The sequence below is a fragment of the Diuraphis noxia genome, unplaced genomic scaffold (assembly GCF_037042655.1).
Source record: "Diuraphis noxia isolate RWA-SAM2 unplaced genomic scaffold, SU_Dnox_SAM2 contig0001, whole genome shotgun sequence".
NCBI lineage: Eukaryota > Metazoa > Arthropoda > Insecta > Hemiptera > Aphididae > Diuraphis > Diuraphis noxia.
This window is the reverse complement of record NW_028301711.1, coordinates 46,849,000-46,871,655: the sequence shown is the minus strand read 5'-3', so window position 1 is coordinate 46,871,655 and position 22,656 is coordinate 46,849,000. Positions and strand designations below refer to the sequence as shown.

General features: G+C 27.2%; 1 protein-coding gene across 3 annotated transcripts in view; it reads right to left on the bottom strand.

Moving 5' to 3' along the window:
• The window catches only part of LOC107168715 (scavenger receptor class B member 1-like), a 44,910-nt gene that overhangs the window by 12,139 nt on the left and 10,115 nt on the right, over nucleotides 1-22,656 (bottom strand). For all 3 annotated transcript variants that reach the window (XM_015518219.2, XM_015518218.2, XM_089216844.1), the window contains exon 3: nucleotides 918-1,009. In XM_015518219.2, coding sequence (XP_015373705.1) covers nucleotides 918-1,009 — 92 coding nt within the window. The remainder of the gene's footprint in view (nucleotides 1-917; nucleotides 1,010-22,656) is intronic.

Here is a 22,656-nt window from a genome sequence, read left to right as displayed (position 1 = left end):
GTGCGCCAAAACCTCAGGTATAAAATAAATGATTCACAGCAGAAATACTAATAGTGAGGAATTGCTAGAATTTATTTTTTATTTAGAGAACACTTTACCTTTTAATTTTTTTAGTTAAGAATATACGTTTTTTAAAACAATTTTTTGTTTAACATTGAATAATTTTCAAGTATAATATTTTTTGCTAGTGACTTGAAAGGTATGCCTATATAATAATACATTTTTGTGCATTACATTGTTGGTCACAGTTAATTGCGCTTCTCAATAATGTATCAACAAAAGAAAATAGGAAACTTGTTAGCCACCTAGTTTATAAAAATAATCATGAAACAAAAATTTGGCCGAAAAATTTTTTTAAATACTTAACACCCTAAATTATTACTTAATTTCTTTACTGCAACTTATTTGAAAAGTTTTATAAGCATCGACATTAAAAATATTTTTTGCATCTAAATTTATGAAATTTTAATTTTCATGATTACAGATATACTTAGTATTATAGCAGAAGAAAAATAGTCTTTTGATTTCTTATTAAGTTGTTATAGTAGTTATTTTACATTTTAATAACATTCCACTCTCATAGATGCTCACATCCATCATGCAAAGAATCTTAGTTTTTGTCACAAATCTTATATCATGAATTTATGTAAAAGAACCTTGGATCAAAAGATCTTCCAAAACAGTCTTGAATGAGTCATTTATTTTTTTCTTCAGAATTTAAACAGGGTGTTGTTGAACATTTAACATTCGTCGAGACGACGAGTATTTGGTACAAAAATCAATATTATACAACCAAATATTGTTGAAATGTCACTTATATTTTTTCCACATAGATAACTAAAATCTTTCTATATACGTAATATGTGTACCTTTCTAGAATTCTAAAAGATTACAAAATAACTAATAATAGTACTTACCTCATTCATTAATATGTTAAATGGTGTATATACTATTGTAATGCTGCCCACGAGGAATAATACCAATGCTGAGAATATGTAGAACGAGTTTCCTGAAAATAAAATAGCATTCCAATATTAGTCAAATGAATACATGGTCTTCCGTTTAAATTATAATGACAGTCATTGTCGTTTGTTTTAAAACCTGCGAAATAATATATATGTGGTTACAGTTGAAGAGTAAACTATGTATGCATAGCCACTACAACCTAACAAATAATGTGAACAATAATATTCTTGTCGTCGAACCAAAGGAGCTCGAAAAAAATTCGTACTGTTGACTCGGGTTGATGCTGTTTACTCATTGTTACACAGTTGGATGGAATTTTTTGTTTAAAGTAAAATTAGGCATTGCCAAGCAGCGGCATATTTACGTGGGGGGGATTTGGGGGATCGATTCCCCCTTGGTCTTTTTTTTCTATTATTAAAGAATTTACCTATATATACTTAGACACTAAATCGTGTTTAATATTTGTATATGTTACTTTTATGTGTGACATTCAATGGATCATCCCCTCCCTATAACAATTCTTAAATACGCTGCTGCTACCAAGTACCGATTCCTTTCCAATTTTTGTTATTTCCGTAATTTATTTACACATAATCAAAATCACTTAATGTACTTTTTTATATATGAAATCGATGATCGTATATCGTAATTATTCGTTAATAATAACAATAAGAGTTACCAGAGTTCCGTGCTATCAAGGTTCGATAAACTAATAGTCTACAATTCTATTGTATTACATACACATTACATTATGTAAATTATAATACTATAATTTAATTTATGTACATCAATACAATTTTATTAAAGAATGATTGAACAATCAATATTTTAAAATAAATACCTAGTACCTACCTAATGTCATCTGTCAATGAACGATGACTTCTATCAGTCCTATCACGTCATCACGTTTTGTAAATATAGTTTCATGCTATCTTATTTATCTTAATACCTAGCTATGACGTATTTCCTTGTAAACAGAATACAAATATTACGTTGTTAATAAAAACAAAATAAATGCCAATCAATTGTGTCAAATTATACTTTAAATACATTTTTTTCTTTAGCACAAATTTTACGAAAAATTAAGGCAGTTAATATAACCGATTAGGACTATACATTTTTCTAGAAATAATCATATTTTGTTGCGAAAAAATAATATAGGTAATATACAACATAATCTGCATTTTGTATATATTAATTCAAATTTATTGTTTTAAAACGAGTACAGACATTTATGTTTTTATTTTGACTTACAATCTCAAAATTTGATCTATAATTTATAAAATTATAGTAATATAACTATACAATAAATGATAATAGGTGCCTAGAATTGTTTCTTTCACATAAAGAAGCCTGTAGTATCTAAATTCTTTAAGCACAATATTTTTTTTTTACATTTTTTTTTACATTTTTTTCTCCATTTTAGTATTTTACATAAAAATTAATGTAAAATTCTAAATTTAATAATGAAGTAGGTATGAACTTTATACTTGTACGAAAAATGGAAAACGTTATTTACAATAAATGAGCATTGGTAACTTAAATTATTTTATGACGTATTTAAATTAGTTTTTCGTTGTTATTCCTATTTATTATACCACATATAATGCGTAAATTCGGTTTATATATTTCACTATAGTAGTTGTTGGTTAATGGCCAGTTTTTAATATTCCCATATTTTCAATAAAAAATCCTCTTTTGGTTCGTTTGCGGTCAACCAATTAACTAAATAAAAAAAATTTAAGAGAATACTAAACGGTTTAAGCTCCTAAAATATTTTCATAGAATTTTTGCATTTAAAATGGATGGTAATAAGTGATGAAAAACGTTTCCTTTAATGACGCAAACAATTGGGAAGTCGCTTTTTTATAAACTTACAAACTTATACTAAACGTGATGGGTAATCTTTACATAGATCAACAATTAAAAAATATGAGTGCTACAGCCCCCTCCCCGCTCCCAAACACAAATGTGGTCCTGTAGTTGCATGCACTCACTCACACTCAACAATCTACACAAGGGGTCTTCAACCCGCGGCCGGCCCTTTTTTAATATGCGGCCCGCGATCACATTTTAATTTAGCATGTATATTTTCTAGTTCAATAAAATTATAACAGTTAAGCTATCGCTATTGGAAATATGCGTTGTAAACAATTTGCAATTAAAAAAAAGTTTATCTATATATTATGTTTTAATAATAATAATAATAATAATTTGCAATTTTAAATGTACCTACCTAATTTTAAAAATTTTAATAATAAAACTGAATTTTTATATAAAATACATGTTTTTACTACGAATGCGGCACGAAAAATTAAATAAATAATAATATGTAGCCCGCTGCATAACAAGGTTGAAAACCCCTGACCTACACTATAATAAGAACCCAAATTGATGACAAAAATTATCACAATATTTGAAAAAAAAAATGTTATAAGGTTAACAAAAAAAAATTATGTATAAATAATATTATAAGTTTATTGTACAATGAAAAATATATGACGCTAAGAAAGATAGTGAGCAAGCATATTGCATAATAATTATAGTTTACTTTTGGATGGAAGCATTTAATTCTATTGTAACGGTAAGATTGAGTTTTCAATAAAACAATAATTATTTTCACAAAAAAAAAAAAACAATGAGTTCAGTTATTTTTTCAAAGAAATGTTTACTATGCACACGAATACACGATGCAGTCCAGTATTAAATTGATTTGAACTTATTAAGTATGGTATTAGAGGTTTATGCACTATTCAACATTCCTATGATGTTTATAACAATTACCTATAATTATAGGTGCGTAAAATATGTACCTTAAAACGTATAATTAAAATGTGCATCGGTATACCTATTATTATTATTATTATTATTATTATAACTTATAAGCAATGTTTAAGAAAAAAAATTATATCCAGCCTGCTATTTGCCCTTGGCGAACATTTATACGTCGATGTTTCTTAATTACTGATATCATGAGACAATTCCCATTTTAAAATTCCCTGTGATTGAGCTAGATTATGGGCACTCCTACACGACATATGTGCGGCGCCTATATAGACCCGGGTTAATGGTTAACCCGAAGTTGATGGACGGCACATTATAATATAATATTAATGAGTCATCAATTTAATGTCGAATATTATATAATATACAATATTGGAATGGGTAGGATACAAATTATAGATTTCACAAAAGTGATAATCGTAAATAAAAATGATGTCAAGCGTTTTTAATTATATTACAGATTAGAATTTTAGGTGTGTTTGAACTTCTGAACTGATCACAAATTATTATTTGATCAACATGATGGTTTTGAATAAGCTACAAAATATATTGAGTATTATTATGGTACATGATGGTTTGGAACAAATGTAAATACGACAAATTCAATTATAGTGAAAACCCTATGTAGGTAGGAATATAAAATTATCAATTTTAAAATATTTTATATACAAACTTAATGGACTTTAAATCCATGAATTGAAATTGATAATATCAAATAAAAGCGTGGGAAAATTGTACGAAGAACCATATAGGTAAGTTGATACTAATAAAATAATGAGCCAACGTGAATTGCAAATTATATGTTATTAATTATTATAAATTTAATGTTACTGACTAATAATTAAAATTAGTAACAGCTCTAAGTACTTACCTGAAATTATTATTGCAGCATAATCCAAAAAAATCATTGTCTTATTCCTTAATCATCATTGATAATTATTATCATACAAATATGACCATCGATTATAATATTTCTCAAATAATAACAAAATATATCGCATTAATTCTAACTCGAATAGAACTTTATAAGTCTATTATAGCTCTCTATATTATACAATCATTATAAGCGCGGTGCATCATGATTGTGCACTTTTCTTTTTTTACCTAATAAAATCACAACACGATTTTCACGATTTTGCATGGAAACAATTTACCTACCTATATTCAATTCATTTACAACACACTAAATATTAAAACTTATAATATTATGTATAGGCTATCGTTATGTTATGTAAGTTGTAAGTACCTATCTACTAAATGTAATACAACCAAGAATTAAAAGTTATATTTTGCTAACTGTTGTACATCGTGTAACTGAGCAAAAGTATAAAAATTCGAGAAATTTAAATTTTGTAAAATTCTATTTAGGTAAGTAATTAAATGTTTGACTATTAACTGTACATCTGCATAGCATGCTTTAAAAAATTACAGTAAATCAGTAATAACTAATAGTTAGGTATGATCGACACATTTTAAAATGTTAAAGCAAGTCTAAAATCATATCTGAAGATCATAATATTACACTTATATTATGAGTAAGTACGACTAATGTTTAAATTTGTAAATAGCGTATATCTATTTAATATTATAAAATAATGGTGTATATTTATATATTGTGTTGTATAGATAGGTACCTATAGGTGGATACATCATTTGATGTCCAATTTGTTGTAGTTTATTATTATATTTATTTACGTCCGTACAGGTAAATAGTTTAAGTGTCTTGCGAAATACATAAATAAACTATAAAAAACACAATATGATTCATATTATATGAATTATATATTTATTATGATAATATTTTATCATGAATGATCGACTGCGTAATAAATTGAGTTGTGATTTTTTGGTCAAAGCAGGAAAATGTGCGCAATCGTGTTGTATTTTAATAAAAAAAAACAATAAAAGGGATTTCATCAATTGATAACGTTTATCATGTACATCAATAGTAACACGAAATTATTGTTAAGACACTATTTATATTATTTTAAATAAGTATTGATCGTTTTCTAAAAGACACATTATAATTGTAACGCTCAAACAGGATTTTTTTAAATTTTACGAAGATAAATAACACTTTTATAATTAATACAATATATCTAAATTTAGTTTTAGTTGTGTAAACTATGTCAAGTTTATAAATATATTTGACAATGTCGAACTTCGGTTACAGTGTCTTGTAATAATAATCTACTATAAGTAAGTAATGCTCGGGGTCAACGGCAGTGTTATGATGTAATAATTTCCAGTTGCTTAGTGAAATGGAAATTTAGCGGAGTTTTATGAAAAAAAAAATAGCATATGTTAAGTGCCCTTGACCAGTTGACCAACTTGACAGAGTATTCCAAAAAGAGATGAACAAAAATACTGGTAATTGCATAAAATGGTTATAATGATAGCTGCATATAATGTGCTCAATTTGCAGTATGGGGGGAGGGCACTGTGTACTTTTTCTACACTATTTACAGTAATAATTTCTAATGGAATATGAACATCGTTAAACGAATACATTCTTTTTGTAGATTATGACTGAAAGTACATCGTCGTAAACGTTAAATTAAATTTTTGTGATAGTAATAGACATATTATTATATTATTATATTATCATGTACTTACATCATTATTTATTAACATGCTGAGCCTTATACAACAGTTTAAAACATAATACAATATATAATTGAATAATTAAAAAAAATAATACAATATTACTAATTGATATTAGTTGTATGATTTCATTAAATTAATTAATATAAGTGGTATAATCATTATTAATTATTAAAATCATTCCATAAATGTTATCCATTATCAGATCGTATTTTTTTTGTTTAAAAATTAGATTTAGATACCTACATCTTGCAATAATATTGTTTGGTGTATAGATAGTTAGATATATAATAATGATATTATATCATGAACAATAAGCAACCTATAGAAAAATATTTGTTTTTTTATTTGTTTGTGTATGAATGATTTGAACCTATAAATTAATATTTGTAAACAAAAGTGACAAGACTAAAACGTTAAATGGTTTAAATTTTTTTTTTTTAATTAGATAAAATATATTTAACCAGATGAATTATGAATTTTGATACATTTAATTTAAAAATTTAAATCTAGTTATTGGTTGGTCCTTTCAAGTGTCCTGGATTGTTAACTAATTCCTATTCCAAAGTAGCTAATGTTAAAGGAATGTTTTATACGGGCCATCAATTAATCACACATTTTGGCGTGGGCGTTATTGTTAAATATTTCTTTGATTATTATTTCGTCGTAAAGTTAAAGGTCATTCAATCTTACCTTCAATCGTAATGATCCTAAGTTTAATAATATACCATTATACTGTGTTATTAATAAGTAAGATATCTAATAGGTACGATACGGATATCACGTGTGCACGATTTTTGATTCAAAATATGTGGAGAATTTTTATAGAAACATGATATTATATCGATGTTTATGCCCATTTTGAATTTTGTATTTTTTTTTTTTTTTATGTGAAGATATTATAGCTGGATAAGGTATATTTTTATACATTTTGTGATTTTATATAATAGTAGCTCTCACCAGTAATAAATAATAATTTAAATTGTTCCCACGCAAAGACTATACAAAAATTAATAGTTTCTTAAAAAAATATTGATTTTATATACCTTGAAATGTGCATGCGATTATAATCTGTTAATTAATGACATATAAATTTTGTTTTGGTATTTGTTTTTTAACAGATTCATGTGTTGAGAGAAAAATGAATGGCTTTTCTTACATTATGTAACCGTTAGAACATGAATAATTTATTTAATTTTCCAAATACGTATTTCCAAATCATTATGTTTTCATCAAATAAACAAATTTGTCTGTTGAAATTGAAATGCATACATGACAAATACCTACATCAACATTACACTATTATTTATTATGACGAAATTATTTATTGAGACTTTCCCTCGTGTTAAAAAGATAAGATATAACTGTTGTGGTAAAGACTAAGACTTTGTGTTGTAATTTAGGTTCAAATTAGTTTTGCAATAATTCTAAATAATGCGTCAAATATAATAATTATCTTAATGATAATACTGGCACTCCTAAATGATACAGCAAATATTATGTTTAATAACAATTCTGATATCGATTCTTGATTAACTGTTTCAATATTTATCAACTATAATATTAGGTGTAATGGTCTAGCATATTCTTTCACATCAATAAAATTAGATTGAAATCTTCACTTACTGATTTTAATAACTTTAACCATGAACGTATGTAACAAATATCAACTATAATTTTAAATAAATGGTATTGAATTTAAAAGCGTGATTAGTCTAATTATTTTGGAGTTTCGAATTGAAATATATACTATTGACATTTAGTGTCACAAAACATGAATACAGTGAAGTAAGATTCAGAATGAGCAGTGGATACCCTCCATTGGTCACGTTTTATAATGATTTTAAAACTCACATATGTATATATTTTATATACGTTCTTTCTATTTCATTATTTGAATTAAAAAAAAAAAAAAATCTGGCTTCAAAAATATATATTCCAGACCATTTGGTATATTTATTACCAAAAATAAAATTACTACTCATATACTATAATAAAGTATTTAAAAATTGGTATGTGTAAAAACTAATATATACATACTTAAAATTACACTCCATGTGTCGGTACTCATTTTTTTGTAATGGTTTACATTATCAGTACGCTAGTCGCTAATTTAGATATGAGCTTACCTAATGTGAAGTATAAACAATACCTTTTATTATACCTATAATTTTTTTAAATTATTTGCGTTATGCATAGAAATCAAAGTTTTTAAAACGATAATAATTTAATCCCTAAAATATTACACGTGATAAATACTTGACGTAACAGTAGTAACATTATTAAATATATCATAGTCTATACGCGTAAGACTAAGCCATAATACTATAACGACTTATTTGACTTAATATAACTCAATAATTGGACAATTACAATATTATTCTCCATGAGATTAACTTTAATTCCGAAATGCATATTAATGCATATTGGTGGCGACCGACGAAAGTCGGGACTCAAATTAGCCATTTAAACCCTGTTAAGTGGACGATACACCCGCAGGTATTATCTTCATCTTACAAATGCAAACATGGCATGAACTGTTTTGCGTGGGAAAGTACAGGAAGGCTACAGACATAACTGAGAAACGAAATTTTCAACACATAAAAAGGAAAATGTCGGCTGTGAAATATTGTTTATTGTACGTACGATTTCACGATTTTATGATATTAAATAATTACGGACGGCGTTTTCTACCAGAAATATTGCTTCAGATGAAAATTAAAGAATTATTAAAGTATTTTGGATTTGTTCCTTACGGTTTAAAGTTCGGAAAATTTTAGCAATTTTTGAGCTATTTATAGACATTTCAATTGTGGGAGTTTTTTTGTTGTAATTCGGTTAAAAGCATTCGTAAAAAACTTAATATTTGGGTTGTTTACTTATATTAGCCTTACTTAGATATGGTAAAATTTTCAAAACATTTGACATTCAAAGTTTGAATTTTTACAACATACTTAAAAATCACAAAAGTATATATTATAATATAATATTTTTTTTTTCATTATCACTGATAATTTCAGGACAAAATGCAAATATTATTAGTTCAACTTATCGACTACCGTATTAATAATAAGTAATAATATTCTATAATATATCCTAGACAGATAAATTGTCTCCGCTCAGAATCGTTTTTCGTATACAATGATATAATATCGTTATATGATTGGATTCAAATTAAATTCCATCCATTACAGTAACACACTTTTAACCTAGGTACTGTACAGCAGAGCTACATCCACGACTTACCTGCTTTTTTAACGATGAAAACTTTTTTCGTATAAGTGGTATAGAAAAAATAAAAACTATATTTTAAAACTATAGGTTCTCAACTATACCTATTGTTTATTTGTGTATCAAATTGAAATATAAGATATCTCTACAACCTGAGTGGGTTATATCCCACGCAAAACAGTTTTGCTATTTTGTACATTAATATGGGTTTTATTGACTCCGCTGTTTTAATATCAATTCCGCCAGATATCGATTCCGTCAAATAATTGTTTATGTTGATTTCTCCAGATATTTTTTATATTGATTCCACTGACTGTTTATTAAATATATTAATCTTAAAGTGACTCACAATTAATAATATTAAGTATTTTATTACGATGCTAAGGTATGTCTAATCGTATATTATAAAGGTACATCATATTATTATTTCTCATCTTATGTAAGATTTTATACAGAGAAAATTGTTTTAAAAATATAGCTGGAAACAATAGCGCATTTATTTTATAAAGTTGTTATTATTAGTATATACTAAAATAATGCTCTTTTAGCCCCTAGCGTTGATCGGTGCATGAATATCACTCATCAGCATGCAATTTCAACTGGTTGTCGAAATAAATCTTGTAGTTTTTAGAAAGGCACATTATGTCCTCAATTATTATTGTTGTTCAAAGTATATAATGGAGACTTATGAATACATCTTTGCACGATTTGTTTTGATCGTTTTAAAACCGTGATTCACTCTACAACGTATATATTGTTATGAAGAATAATATTTTAGTAATGTTTTAGTAATGCTCAAAGAAAAAAAAATAAAGTCTTTGTTGTTTTTAAAGGTACATATTAACTACTCACCGTCGTGAGTTCACCTGGATCTGATTGCCCTTAACCTATATGATCTAATAACGAAATAACATACATGTTCTGCAGCGGTGCATAGACCTGAATCAAGGTGAATTACTTTTTCTCCCCGTAAAAACCAGTGGCACTTTCTTTGAATAAGTGTCTCGCACAGTGTACAGCCATATTGTTAATCGCAAAACACATACACATGCGTTACGCGGTCGATTTTATCGTAATTATATAATTATATATTGTTGAAAAAATTGAATCAGTAAAAATAAAAAAAAATTTAAATATTATATTATAAACCATAAAATATCTTCTTTATTGTTGTTTTCATATATTTAAAAAATTATTTTATTTATAGCCTAAGCGTAGGCTTATTTAAAATTTGTTAATACATTTATCATTAATGGGTATTCTATATTTAAATTTAAAATGTATACCTTGACCTAATAAAATATTACCTATGTTATAATATATTTGTTTACGATATTTAATAATTTTTCAAATATTTTTCATGAATTTCAAATTACTAATTTGTATAAGTTTTACTTCTGTAACATAAAATATGTTAAATAATTTTTCTTTTTTTAACATCAGTTATGATTTGGCTAATAAATAATATAAAATTACTAAAGATAATATACAGAGTATGTAGGCTAGAAATAATCATTCAGTGAATTATAGAATTTCATCATAAAGATAACAACTAAATAGGTAGCTATAATATGCAAATCCAAAATATATGCAAACACAAAATACTACATATAGAAAAACATAAACTTGAACATATCATAAATTGATAAAATATGTTTATTGAATTTTAGATTGGAACTTTAATTGTTAACTTTAGATGCATATTTTCCATGCCATTATGCCAAATATTTCGATGTTTAACATCTGTCAGGAGTACCATGACTGCTTACTTTTTCTTAACCCATGTAGGTAATATATGTTTATTTTAATTATTTGAATAAGAAGTCAACAGCTGTTTGTAATTATTTTATGGGTAAATACTACTGTCTATTACTAATAAGTAATTTAAAAAACAATACTTTAAAGTTTCACCTGCAGTGATCGTTTTATAGAACTATAGATAGATTTCCTATATATTATGATGTTATAAATAACTACATACTAAACTCGTAGATAATTTTAAAACCAATAAAATTAAATGGTAAAATTTGAAAAATTTGAAAAATTATTAAATTGAAATATAGTTTATAACTAAAAGTTACACGTGTAAAACATAAATAAAAACAAATGTAAACAATAATAGTGCAGTACATATAAATGGATACAGTCCATGAACTATTATATTATTTGTTAGTTGAAAATAAAATGAGCAATATTATTGTAAAAGGTTCGAAAAAAGCAAAAAATAGCTATAAAATGATATAGGTTTTCGGTATAGTAGTAGTATCATGATACTTCATGATACAGAATTATTTGAAAATCGATAAAATTAATGAGGAATGTTATTTATAAATACCTACCTACTAGTTTTTATATCGTTATTTTACTTGTACACTTGTACCTATTCACTATTTACCAATCACAAAAACGAACAAGGAAATGTAATTTGAAAACAAATTTCATCTTAAAAAATAAATCTAAATACGATTTATAAAGCAACACCTCGCAAGGTTTGAACGACACTGGTTTTTTACAATGTACATGCACAAAGAGTCAAGGCTAATGAACGCACGTTGTAGATCCTCCACAGCACGCAGACCATCGTATAGGCGCTTTTATTATATAGTATAATAGTACGAAACTTGAATATATGTGCGCATGTCTACATCTACATTCAGTTATGTTGTTTATTGGGATAACATGTTAATAACTCGTTTATTAGCATATTTTTATTTGAAACGTTAAAATGTCAAAAATCTGGCCTATACAGGATTCCCAGCAGAATAATATTTTTATTTTTTAGATGGAAAATCCTTTAATTAAAATTTGAAAATATGACCATTTAGGCTAGTCTTTTCAATTCCCCGAAAAAAAAAAATATTAATAAGTATTATTCTTATTATTATTATAGTAAAAAAGGTACCTATACTTATATATTATTCAAATTTATGCCATGGTAGAATTTAAGTACAAAATATTATGTTTAAGAGAACAAACCATTAATAATCTGATGACAGAATATCATTTTATGTTATGAGACATTTATCTTATTATTTAATCAACTTCTACGAAATTTTTGACAAAAATTAAGAACTGTGTATCTAGTTTTTTAAATTATTATAAATTACTTTCTATTTAGGTATTGAGCGGATTAAAGGATCTAACGGTGTCGACGATTGCCGTTTGCGCATCGCTATTGCTAATTTCGACCTTTTTTGTAAGACAGTTACGCATGGTTTGATTTTTGGATTGTGCATCGTTTACGGCTTTACGCATTGACCTTATAAAAGGTCCTACATAATTTGCGCATCAGTATTATTCAACAATAGAAATGATAAAAAGATATACTCCTAAAGCACAAGTTGTTTTCTAACTTTGGTCTTTGCTCTTCTCTAAATTTAGTTACGTAATATTGAATTTTAAAATATTGCATAGGTATAATGTGATATTACGATAGACCAATTAAAAATGTTATTTTGTAGAATTAAATTTTCAAGTTTTTGTTGATTTTTGTCAAAAGTTGAACTTTAAATGTTTATGTATATTAATTATTTTTAAGTTTAAAAATCTTAAATTATTGATTATCTATATAATATTATGGATCATGTAATACAATTTTATTCTTTAGAAAATTGATGCGCATTTGTTGTACGATGATTTAGTACAGGTAAACTGACAATGCGCAAACAATTTATGATATTTTGAGACAGGTAAACCGACGATGCGCAAATGATATACGGCCAAAAATACATAAGTACCAACCTACAAACGCAATTAATTGTCTGTTTATATACCACCTACTAATAAAATTTTTATGTCCAGCAACTTATTGAAAAAAAGACTTGATCTAATAAGACTTATTAAATAAGTACTTTTGTATCCATTTTTCAGTCAAAAATGTTATATAATCGGTAACTTAAAGAGGTCATTTTTCAATTTTTGGGCATTTCGAGAATGCTTAAGGGAAAAAAATTGATTTTTTATAATATTTGAGTTTTTGTTTTTCTTCATAAAAATTAAAAAACAAAATAAAATACTTTTAAACTCTAAAATTTACATTGTTTATAAATAATTGAAATGCATAATTTAGTAATTAATCGAAGATAATCATTTTTCTTTTTTTTTTGGGAGGAGGGCTAATCATACTAATTAATATGTTCGAGGTTCTTACACAATAAATCATATTTATTCTTACATGTTTTTCTTTTATGATTTAATGTTAACATAGGTACTGAACACTGACCAGGTACACAATAATATTACTAACATTTTAATGTTTATGTTTATTGAACTTAAGCTCAGAATTATTTTAATGAATACAATAGGTACATTCATGATTCATGAGTTATTCAATGCCAAGATACATTCAAAACATACTAGACAATAGATTAAGTTCCAGGTTTTTTTTTTATATACAATACAAAGTATAAATATAGACGTTTGTAAATTGAATGGAAATTGTGCTATTAGCATTACAATATTTCAAAACTTCAATAATTTCTTAGAAATTATAAATTAAAATCAAAACTTGTAAGAAAAATATTAGCGACAACCCATTGAACTTGATTTAAAATCGTTTTTAAACAGTATTTTTTTCGGTCATTGGTTCATTTTAAAGGTACTTGTTGATAATAATAATAATTTGTATACACAACATTTCTCATGATGTTGTTATTTCAAAGTTTAAATTGAAGTTCTCAATCAATATTAAAGACTAAAGATAATGTAGACAAATTGAAGGCAGTGCTAATGCAATATTCGGATTACTAGGTAGGTACATAAATGTTAAACGCTGAAGGCGGTACCATCAAAAGATGTGATTAACGATTCTTCAAAGGTATAATTTAATATCTGTTGCCAAATGTTTTTCAATTTACATAATTGTTCATGATATACGTAGAAAATTATCTTACTCAGGATTAGGATTTTAAATGGATTTCTGTAGCCCTTTTGATAGCTACAGGAACTTATGCATAACAAATCAAGCACCGACTCGACGTAATGATTATTTACGTGTTGACCTTAGGCCTAAAAATAATCATTTCCGTATCCCAAAAGTATGTTGGGAAATAAAACGCGTTCGGTTAGTAAAACGTAGAAAGGTTAACACTGATGATTATAATATAATGCATTAGGTATTTATTTTTATTGCCCTATAATTCGTAAACTCCGGGTGGTCCTGGGAAATAGGATATAGCGATGAATCTGTTTTAAGATATATTTTAAATTTATGTATATTTGCTATTGCATCACATGCATTTTTTAAAATAGCAGGCCTAACCAGATTTCATTCATTCCAAAACTCTAGAAAATATAGAGGTTAGGCCAAGATTAAAAAACTTGTTTAATTTTGACACTTTAAACTTTATAAAACTGAAAGAGGAAATATTTATAATATTTAATTAATTGGTATAAGAATATGTGTATATTTAATATTTTATTTATTGTGGCCTGAATAGAAATTAGAAATTTTTTTCATGTAGTATAGGCATCAAATCTTGAATCGCGGATACTATAAATCAAAGTTTTTGCAATGCGAGGAAAATTATCTGTTTAGATAAATAATAATATGTATCGACTAATAGCACCCAATACATTCGCATTTCTGTATAAATGATATATCATTATAATGATGTATATATTATCATATATAGATAATTTTATTTATAAAACAATAATTGTAACAAATGGTTTTAACTATGATTAATATTATATGGTAAGTATAGTATACTTTACGAATTATTTGTACTATGAGATACCGAGATACGTCAAAAACATCTATAAAAACATCTAGATTTATTATAAATTGTAAATAAAGTGATTTTAAAATCTCGATCTAAACACAGATAATTATTATTCCTATTAATTATTATTTTTAAATTCGAATAAAATACAAATGTTTAAAACGTAAATACATTAGGTATATTATTTTTATTTGACAACCATTAATATAGTACTGCTATTGACGCTCGTTTATTTTTATGAATGGAATTTACACAGTCATAGTCAACAAAAGAAATAACCGTGTAGAGTAGGACATACATATACTAAAAGAGTATGGGGTAAATGATAAATATTTTCGTTGAATTTTTATACCGAGTCATTTTAAAACGCATTAACCTTAGTTGAAACGATTGAGTTTGATTGGGTTCGTTAAGCGTTAACATTACGACTAATCAGTTAGCAAGTGACAATGTGTAATAAAAAAATGATGATCAAAGTCATTTTTTCGGTAACTAATGTATATAGATTTACTATAACATAGCAAATGGTCATCGAACCATATGTATTAAATATACATACATGTGCACTCAATAAATAATAATAATAATAACAATTTGGTAATTTTATAATCTAACAAATTAATGATCTCATTTAGTATGCGTTCAAAAAAAGATTTAACTACAACCATGATTATATGCAGCAGAGTAACGTGAAGGGTATCCTAATTGGCTACATTATATAAGTAATTATAATTTATAATAATATGATATTATTAATGTGCATAATATTATCAACGCTAGTTGTTACCCCATAGGCCACTTTAATGTAAAAACTGTGCAAAATCCTTGCAATAATATTAAGGACGTAAAAGATAATAGGTAATATCTTATTTTTCGATTATATAATCTTCAGACAAGGCTCGCGCTTTTCTTCATTGTTCATATAATTATTCCTTATATTTGAATTATCAATTAACTAGGTATTTACAGGTATAATATAAAATATATATTTTATGAATAGATAAGTACTTATCACCATTGCGACGAGTTTGATGGCTTATGGCTGTGTAATAAAGGAATACATTTTATCTGAATAAAAAATATTGATTTGTGTGGCTTGGTGAGGTGCGGTCGTACGCTTAATTTGCGGAAACGCACTGAGCGTACGTACCTACCAGCCGCAGTTGTTAGCTCCCGGATGGGTGAACACTCGGGATTTTTAGCAACATATCCTTGTCACACATACACAAACACGTGTGACAACCCTACCCACTTAAAACGTACAAACAAACAGAGGTGGTTTGAGTATACTGTTTTTGGTACACTGCACCGCCAATGTTAGGGGGGTGGGTGGTCTTGGTTGAGCATGTGCTGACCGCAATGTTTCATTTTAGTGTTCAATAGATGAAAAAAGTAATAAAGTGCCTAATCAATGACATATGATAAATTATAATCGTGGCTGAAACTGTCGAAAGCGTTGAGTTAAGAATATAAGGGCCTAATTATATAATTATTAATTATAAACTATAAACTTATTAAAAAATATTTATTTGTAATCTCTATTATGATGTTGGGGGGGGGGGTTGGGGGGGGGGGTTGGGGGGGGGGTGTCTATATATTGTCTTGCACCACCAAGTATAATACATTCAAACCGCCTCTGCAAAAAAATACATAAAAATAACCCCTACCGTATCACCTCACACCCAATGGCCTATGTTGTCGCTGGTTCCCCTTACAAAAAAAAAAAAAAATATTGATTTGTGCACCCGCATATAAATTTTGTTTTTGTTTTAATATAATATTTTCTTCTATATTTTTTAATATATTCATACTTAACATAGCATGAATGGATTCCATCATCATTACAAGCCATGTATAGATACGTACATACAATGAAGTATTGGCGCACAATACAAGTGTCGAAATATGAATTGAATATTAATTATTATTGTACAATATAATTTATATATAATATATTTATGTACTACATTTTCTTGCCGATTACGTCTGCAAATATACACCGATAACGACAATCTGTTGGTGATTAGAATACAGATACATGGCCATAATGTCAAAGGTAATGTCATCAAAATTATACCTTGTCTTAGCCAAAGGTCTTGAAGTCTATAATAGGTGTACTGTGTACAGTACAGTGATATTTTTGGAGAGTAATAACATTATTATCAGCGTATTCAAGGCTGATAATATAATACGGACATCGATTTGTATGCACGATATAATGCGATGCACCTGCAATTAATTATAAGATTATTATTTATGGCCTTTTAGTCGATCGATCCATCAGTCGGTCAAGGGCCCACAATATTCGTATTCGTATCGCGGCTTTGTATATCATTTAAAGTAGATATATACACAAGATAATTGTACATCGTCATTCATTAGATTATATTACTATTAAATGTTTACTATTAATGTGAATTATAATTTATAGTATGTTAAAGGATGGCACGGGCTTCAATAAGTGGTCTTCAAAGATTTTGGTTGTTAATTGCTATTGACCGTGATAAAATTCAAGAATATACTTATGATTATAACATCAATTTAATAGAAGCAATCTTCAATCTTAATTATAAGGCATTAAAATAAATTAAATTAGTTTTTCTCATCATTTCCCTCTGCCTATATGGGCACTATCAATGACGACATATATATACGCACTCAGATTCCTAACGCCAAAACCCAAACGCGTACTGTCAAAGTGTTAAGGTCACGAACAAATCTCGTATATGCGCACATCTTTATACTTCTATAGACTATAAGGTATTTATATAGGTACCTATATGCATATTTAATATACATTATACATATAAAACATCTACGGCCTTAACCTTTTTCATAACCGCATAGTTGTAGCTATAATAATATAATAACCACAACAAAAAAAATTACAATAATAGCATAAATCATAAATATTAATATTTAATAAAACAACAGGAACTTTAACTTTATTTTTTTGGGCAACAGCATAGTTTTTAATGATATTTTCGCCACGCGGATAAATAATAATAATAATAATAATAATTGTAAAATACGTGTGGCAGGCCGCACTTAAAGTCACGCATATATGTACATAATAACATACCTATTACCTATTATTTTGTACGTACAAGTAGATATAGGAAAAGGACGAATTCAAATATTTTAATTTATTTTATATCATATACGAGTAAAATATGTTATACGTACAATAGGTATGTATATGATACGTCATAATATGTATGAATCTATAGGAATCTGCTAATATAAAACATTGTGTGGCGCAAGGACGTGCCTATATAATATATTATATTATTGTTTCATAGCCACGCACGCACTATTGTAATATTAAATGAATCATTATCGGACCAAATCTGGGTACGCTAAATCGTGCTAAGGATGTGCGTACCTATTAGGTGTTTATGTAGCTAAGGTAAGTACCTAACCCGTAATGCGTGTTTACCTCCCGCGTTTGATTATGTTTTCAACACTATAGCGTCATCATGTGCCTAGTATGTACCATTTCGTTTCAATTGGTTAGAATAGACGAATGCGAAATCGGAAACATCGCAAGACCGCCGTTTGTATATGGTGTTAAATAATATATTATTATTATATTATAAAACGCGTAGCCTTGTCGTGGACTTACCTATTATACATTGTACTCGGCTACCCATTCTTGTATATTATGATACGCATATATTCTATCAAATCACACTCTATTAGTAAATCATGTATTTTATATATCCGTATAGTTTTTTTATTTATATTACACTTGAAGTGTATAAATCATGATAATCCTCTATAAGTAGTATATTAACAGTCAAATAATTGCGTCTGTACCTACATTTTTTTCGCTTCAAGAATTCCATCAACATTTCTTAACCAGAGGATTTTTAACACAAGAAATTTATCGGCGCGAAGCCTTCAACTCCGAGAAATTTCACATTTTTAAGTCACGTACAAAATCAAAAGCATAACTCTATTATCTTGGCAACCATGATTATTTTTATTATTTTCTTAAAACAACTTCGTTTTCAAAAAAAAAAATCAAGGTTAGGTCCGAATTCAATTCATTTTTATCTTGTGAAATGATTTTAAATTGCAAATTTTTTTCCACCTCTATTACATATAATATTGCACCGCCGAGAGGAACTTAATTAGAGTTTAATACCTGATCAAATTATAATTTTTAAGAAACTGAACCTGAGCTAAGCTTAGTTACCCGATACTATGATATAAAGTGATACATTATAAATATTTACCAACTTATTTGAAAACGTTAATCGTTAAGAGATTCAGTTGTTCAAGAATTTAAATCTTAGTACATTTTTTTTCTTATTATACGCTACATGTTTAAAACTACACGAAATTCAACAAATTAAAACCTAACTATTAAACGTAATATTGAAAAATTTGATCCAATAGGTATGTACAAAATACGTACATACAGTGCGATTTATATATTTGTGATTATGACATATATGTAATATAAATTGTTATAAATACGAAATTATTATTTATTTACTTTAATAGAATACCATATATTCTTGTAAATAAAGTCTACGGTATATTTAGAGACCGATAAATCACATGGTTAATCGTGAGAAATCTTCATATTATAACGTGTCCATTGGCGCTCGGAGAGGAATTTAAACCAGAATGTTTACTCCATTTGAATTTTTTTTTTTTTTAAATAAACATTGAATAAAACTCGATAGTTTCAAATAAAGAGAATGAAATAATCTATCTCAGAGCCATGAAACTTGAGTATATAATAAGTATAAACTGTATAGCTTATTGTGCCATCATAGAAGTTACCAGGATGTAATTTGTGAAAAAATTACTAGTATACGTTGAAAAATATTATAAAAAATCTACAGATGTTTGGCAACGGTAAAATCAATGTTCAATATTTACCTATAGTAAAACAGTTGTCCTTAAGGCTTAAACACCGTACACACTACAAAGTGTTTACCTGAAAACCTATAAACGTTACAAAATATATATTTAAATAATACATTAATGTATAAGACAACATATAAAATGATGATTTATACCTAGTATTATTGATTTTAACATTTTATAATAATATGATAAATGCTAATAAGTACTATTATTTTTTTATAGGTTTCCACGTGTGTATGTGTATGCAATAAAAAACCACACGTTGCGTTCTATGACTGCAAAAGTCATTTTGGGCAAAATAATAAGCCTACGTATATAGGTACTTTGGAAATTGATTGCACTCATTTATGGTTTCAACCTTCTATACATATAAGATATACATATATAAATATATATAATGTACCAGCCAAAACCTATGACGTGAGTGCGTTTTTCAAGACGATGTTTGAATTAATTAAATATTCCAATACTGCATACACACGCACCTACACACTGGAAAATTCAACCTTCTCGGCACCGTGTTACGTACATCATAGTTAAATATTAATTTATATATTATATTTCCGTGAGAAAAAAAATCAATTTCATATCAATTAAACCTTTGTCTTTAGTTCCTCTTCAATTATTAGTCGAAGGAATATATGATTCGAATAATCAATATCATATATTCTATGTATCCAATCCACTAGACTATCGCAACGACGAACGAACGATATATATAATATATATAAGTAATCAATGTAAGTATTGTCGGTTACCCACGTATCGTTATACACTTATACCTAGGTATAAATGTATAATAATAAAATAATAGTAATGTCAATATTCCCCGAAAACGTTTTATAGTATTATTATTATCGTACTAGTAGTGACTGCAGGTTGACAAACGGTCAAAAATATAGAACTTTTTCGGTAACCATATATTGTATTCCTTTACAGGGAGTGTCGAATATTGTCTGCGACATTGTGGTATAGGAAGCCAGATAGGTATACGTGTGTTTAGTGCACCACTTCGTATTTCGGAATCGTATTTTTAACCATATGTCATTTACTAAGCACACGAATAGTTGCGACGATGCACAACGGAGTTTTTTTTTACAGAAGCTATTCGTATAAAAAAAAAATTATAGTTTTGTGGCTGCTTTATAATAATATGTATGGTGACATTAATTAACCATCAAAGTTACCGGATCTGCCAACATGAGACTTTTTTATTTATTTTTTTTCGCGACGATATTTAAAGACCAACGTTTATTTTTATCACTCACCACTCACGAAATACCGATAGACGAATTAAAATCTCGGTGGGCCGTTTTCTTTCATTCCGGCATTACCTACACGTCATATACGCCTCATGCGAGTATTATTATAACCGATATATTAAAACGATTTCGAACTAGAAAAAGTTTAACGACACGCTTACCACTGTGCTTATCCAACGACTAAATAGTATTTAAATGGTCAAAAAACTAAAATTTAACAAAAACTAAAAATAGTAATGTAAAATTGAAGTACAACTATAATATGTAAAGAAGTTCTTCGACCTGCTATAGCTATTGTATAATAAGAAATCTCTAGACAAACTTAATAAGTGATTTTTTTTTAAATTTAAGCGTAATAACATATACCATAATACACAAGCAACAGCTGCGCAGGACACTAAAAATAGACGTTCTATAACTAACTACTATGTGCGATTCGTTCCATTTACAATATTCTTAAGACTGCATGAAATTAATGAATCATTAAATAAAAAATGCAATTTTTATTATTAATAACTATACGAATTTGCCTTGATCACTGGACCAGATTAGTACTACATAATATTATAATACAATATTAATGAAATTTTAAAAATGAAAATATTTAGGTTATTGACCTATAGTGTTTAAATAGAAAAAAAACAAATGTTTATATTGTATAGGTAAAATATAAATATGCATTTTAAAATCACTGCAGTTTCGTATTGTTGGTTAATATTTCCAGGAAACACGTCAATTATTATAAAAAGGAATCATCGTCTATTCCTAGGTTATTATAGATAACTCACATCTTCACGACCTTCAATTTGAGTGAAACACCAATAAATTTCAATATTTCCTCATGTAGATTATTATTCCCTTAGATACATCACTGGCAACTAACAATAATTTCAATTAAAATTAAAATTAAAAAAACGTTGGTAATATACACGAATACACGTACGTAGGTATACTAGGTAGGTATATACATTTTAAGAGTGCCTACTTATATGCACATATATTATTATATTAAGCACGCATGACGTGTTAACCGATGAAAATCCTGTAATTTATAATTAAGTATATTTTATAGAAATGACGGCATTAAAAACTGTTAACGTTTGTTCAGGTACTACGTGAGATGAAAACAACGGTTTGCGGTTAGTGGCGTGCTTAATAATAATATAAGTAATATGTTAATATATGGTGCGTTCTTGTTTAGT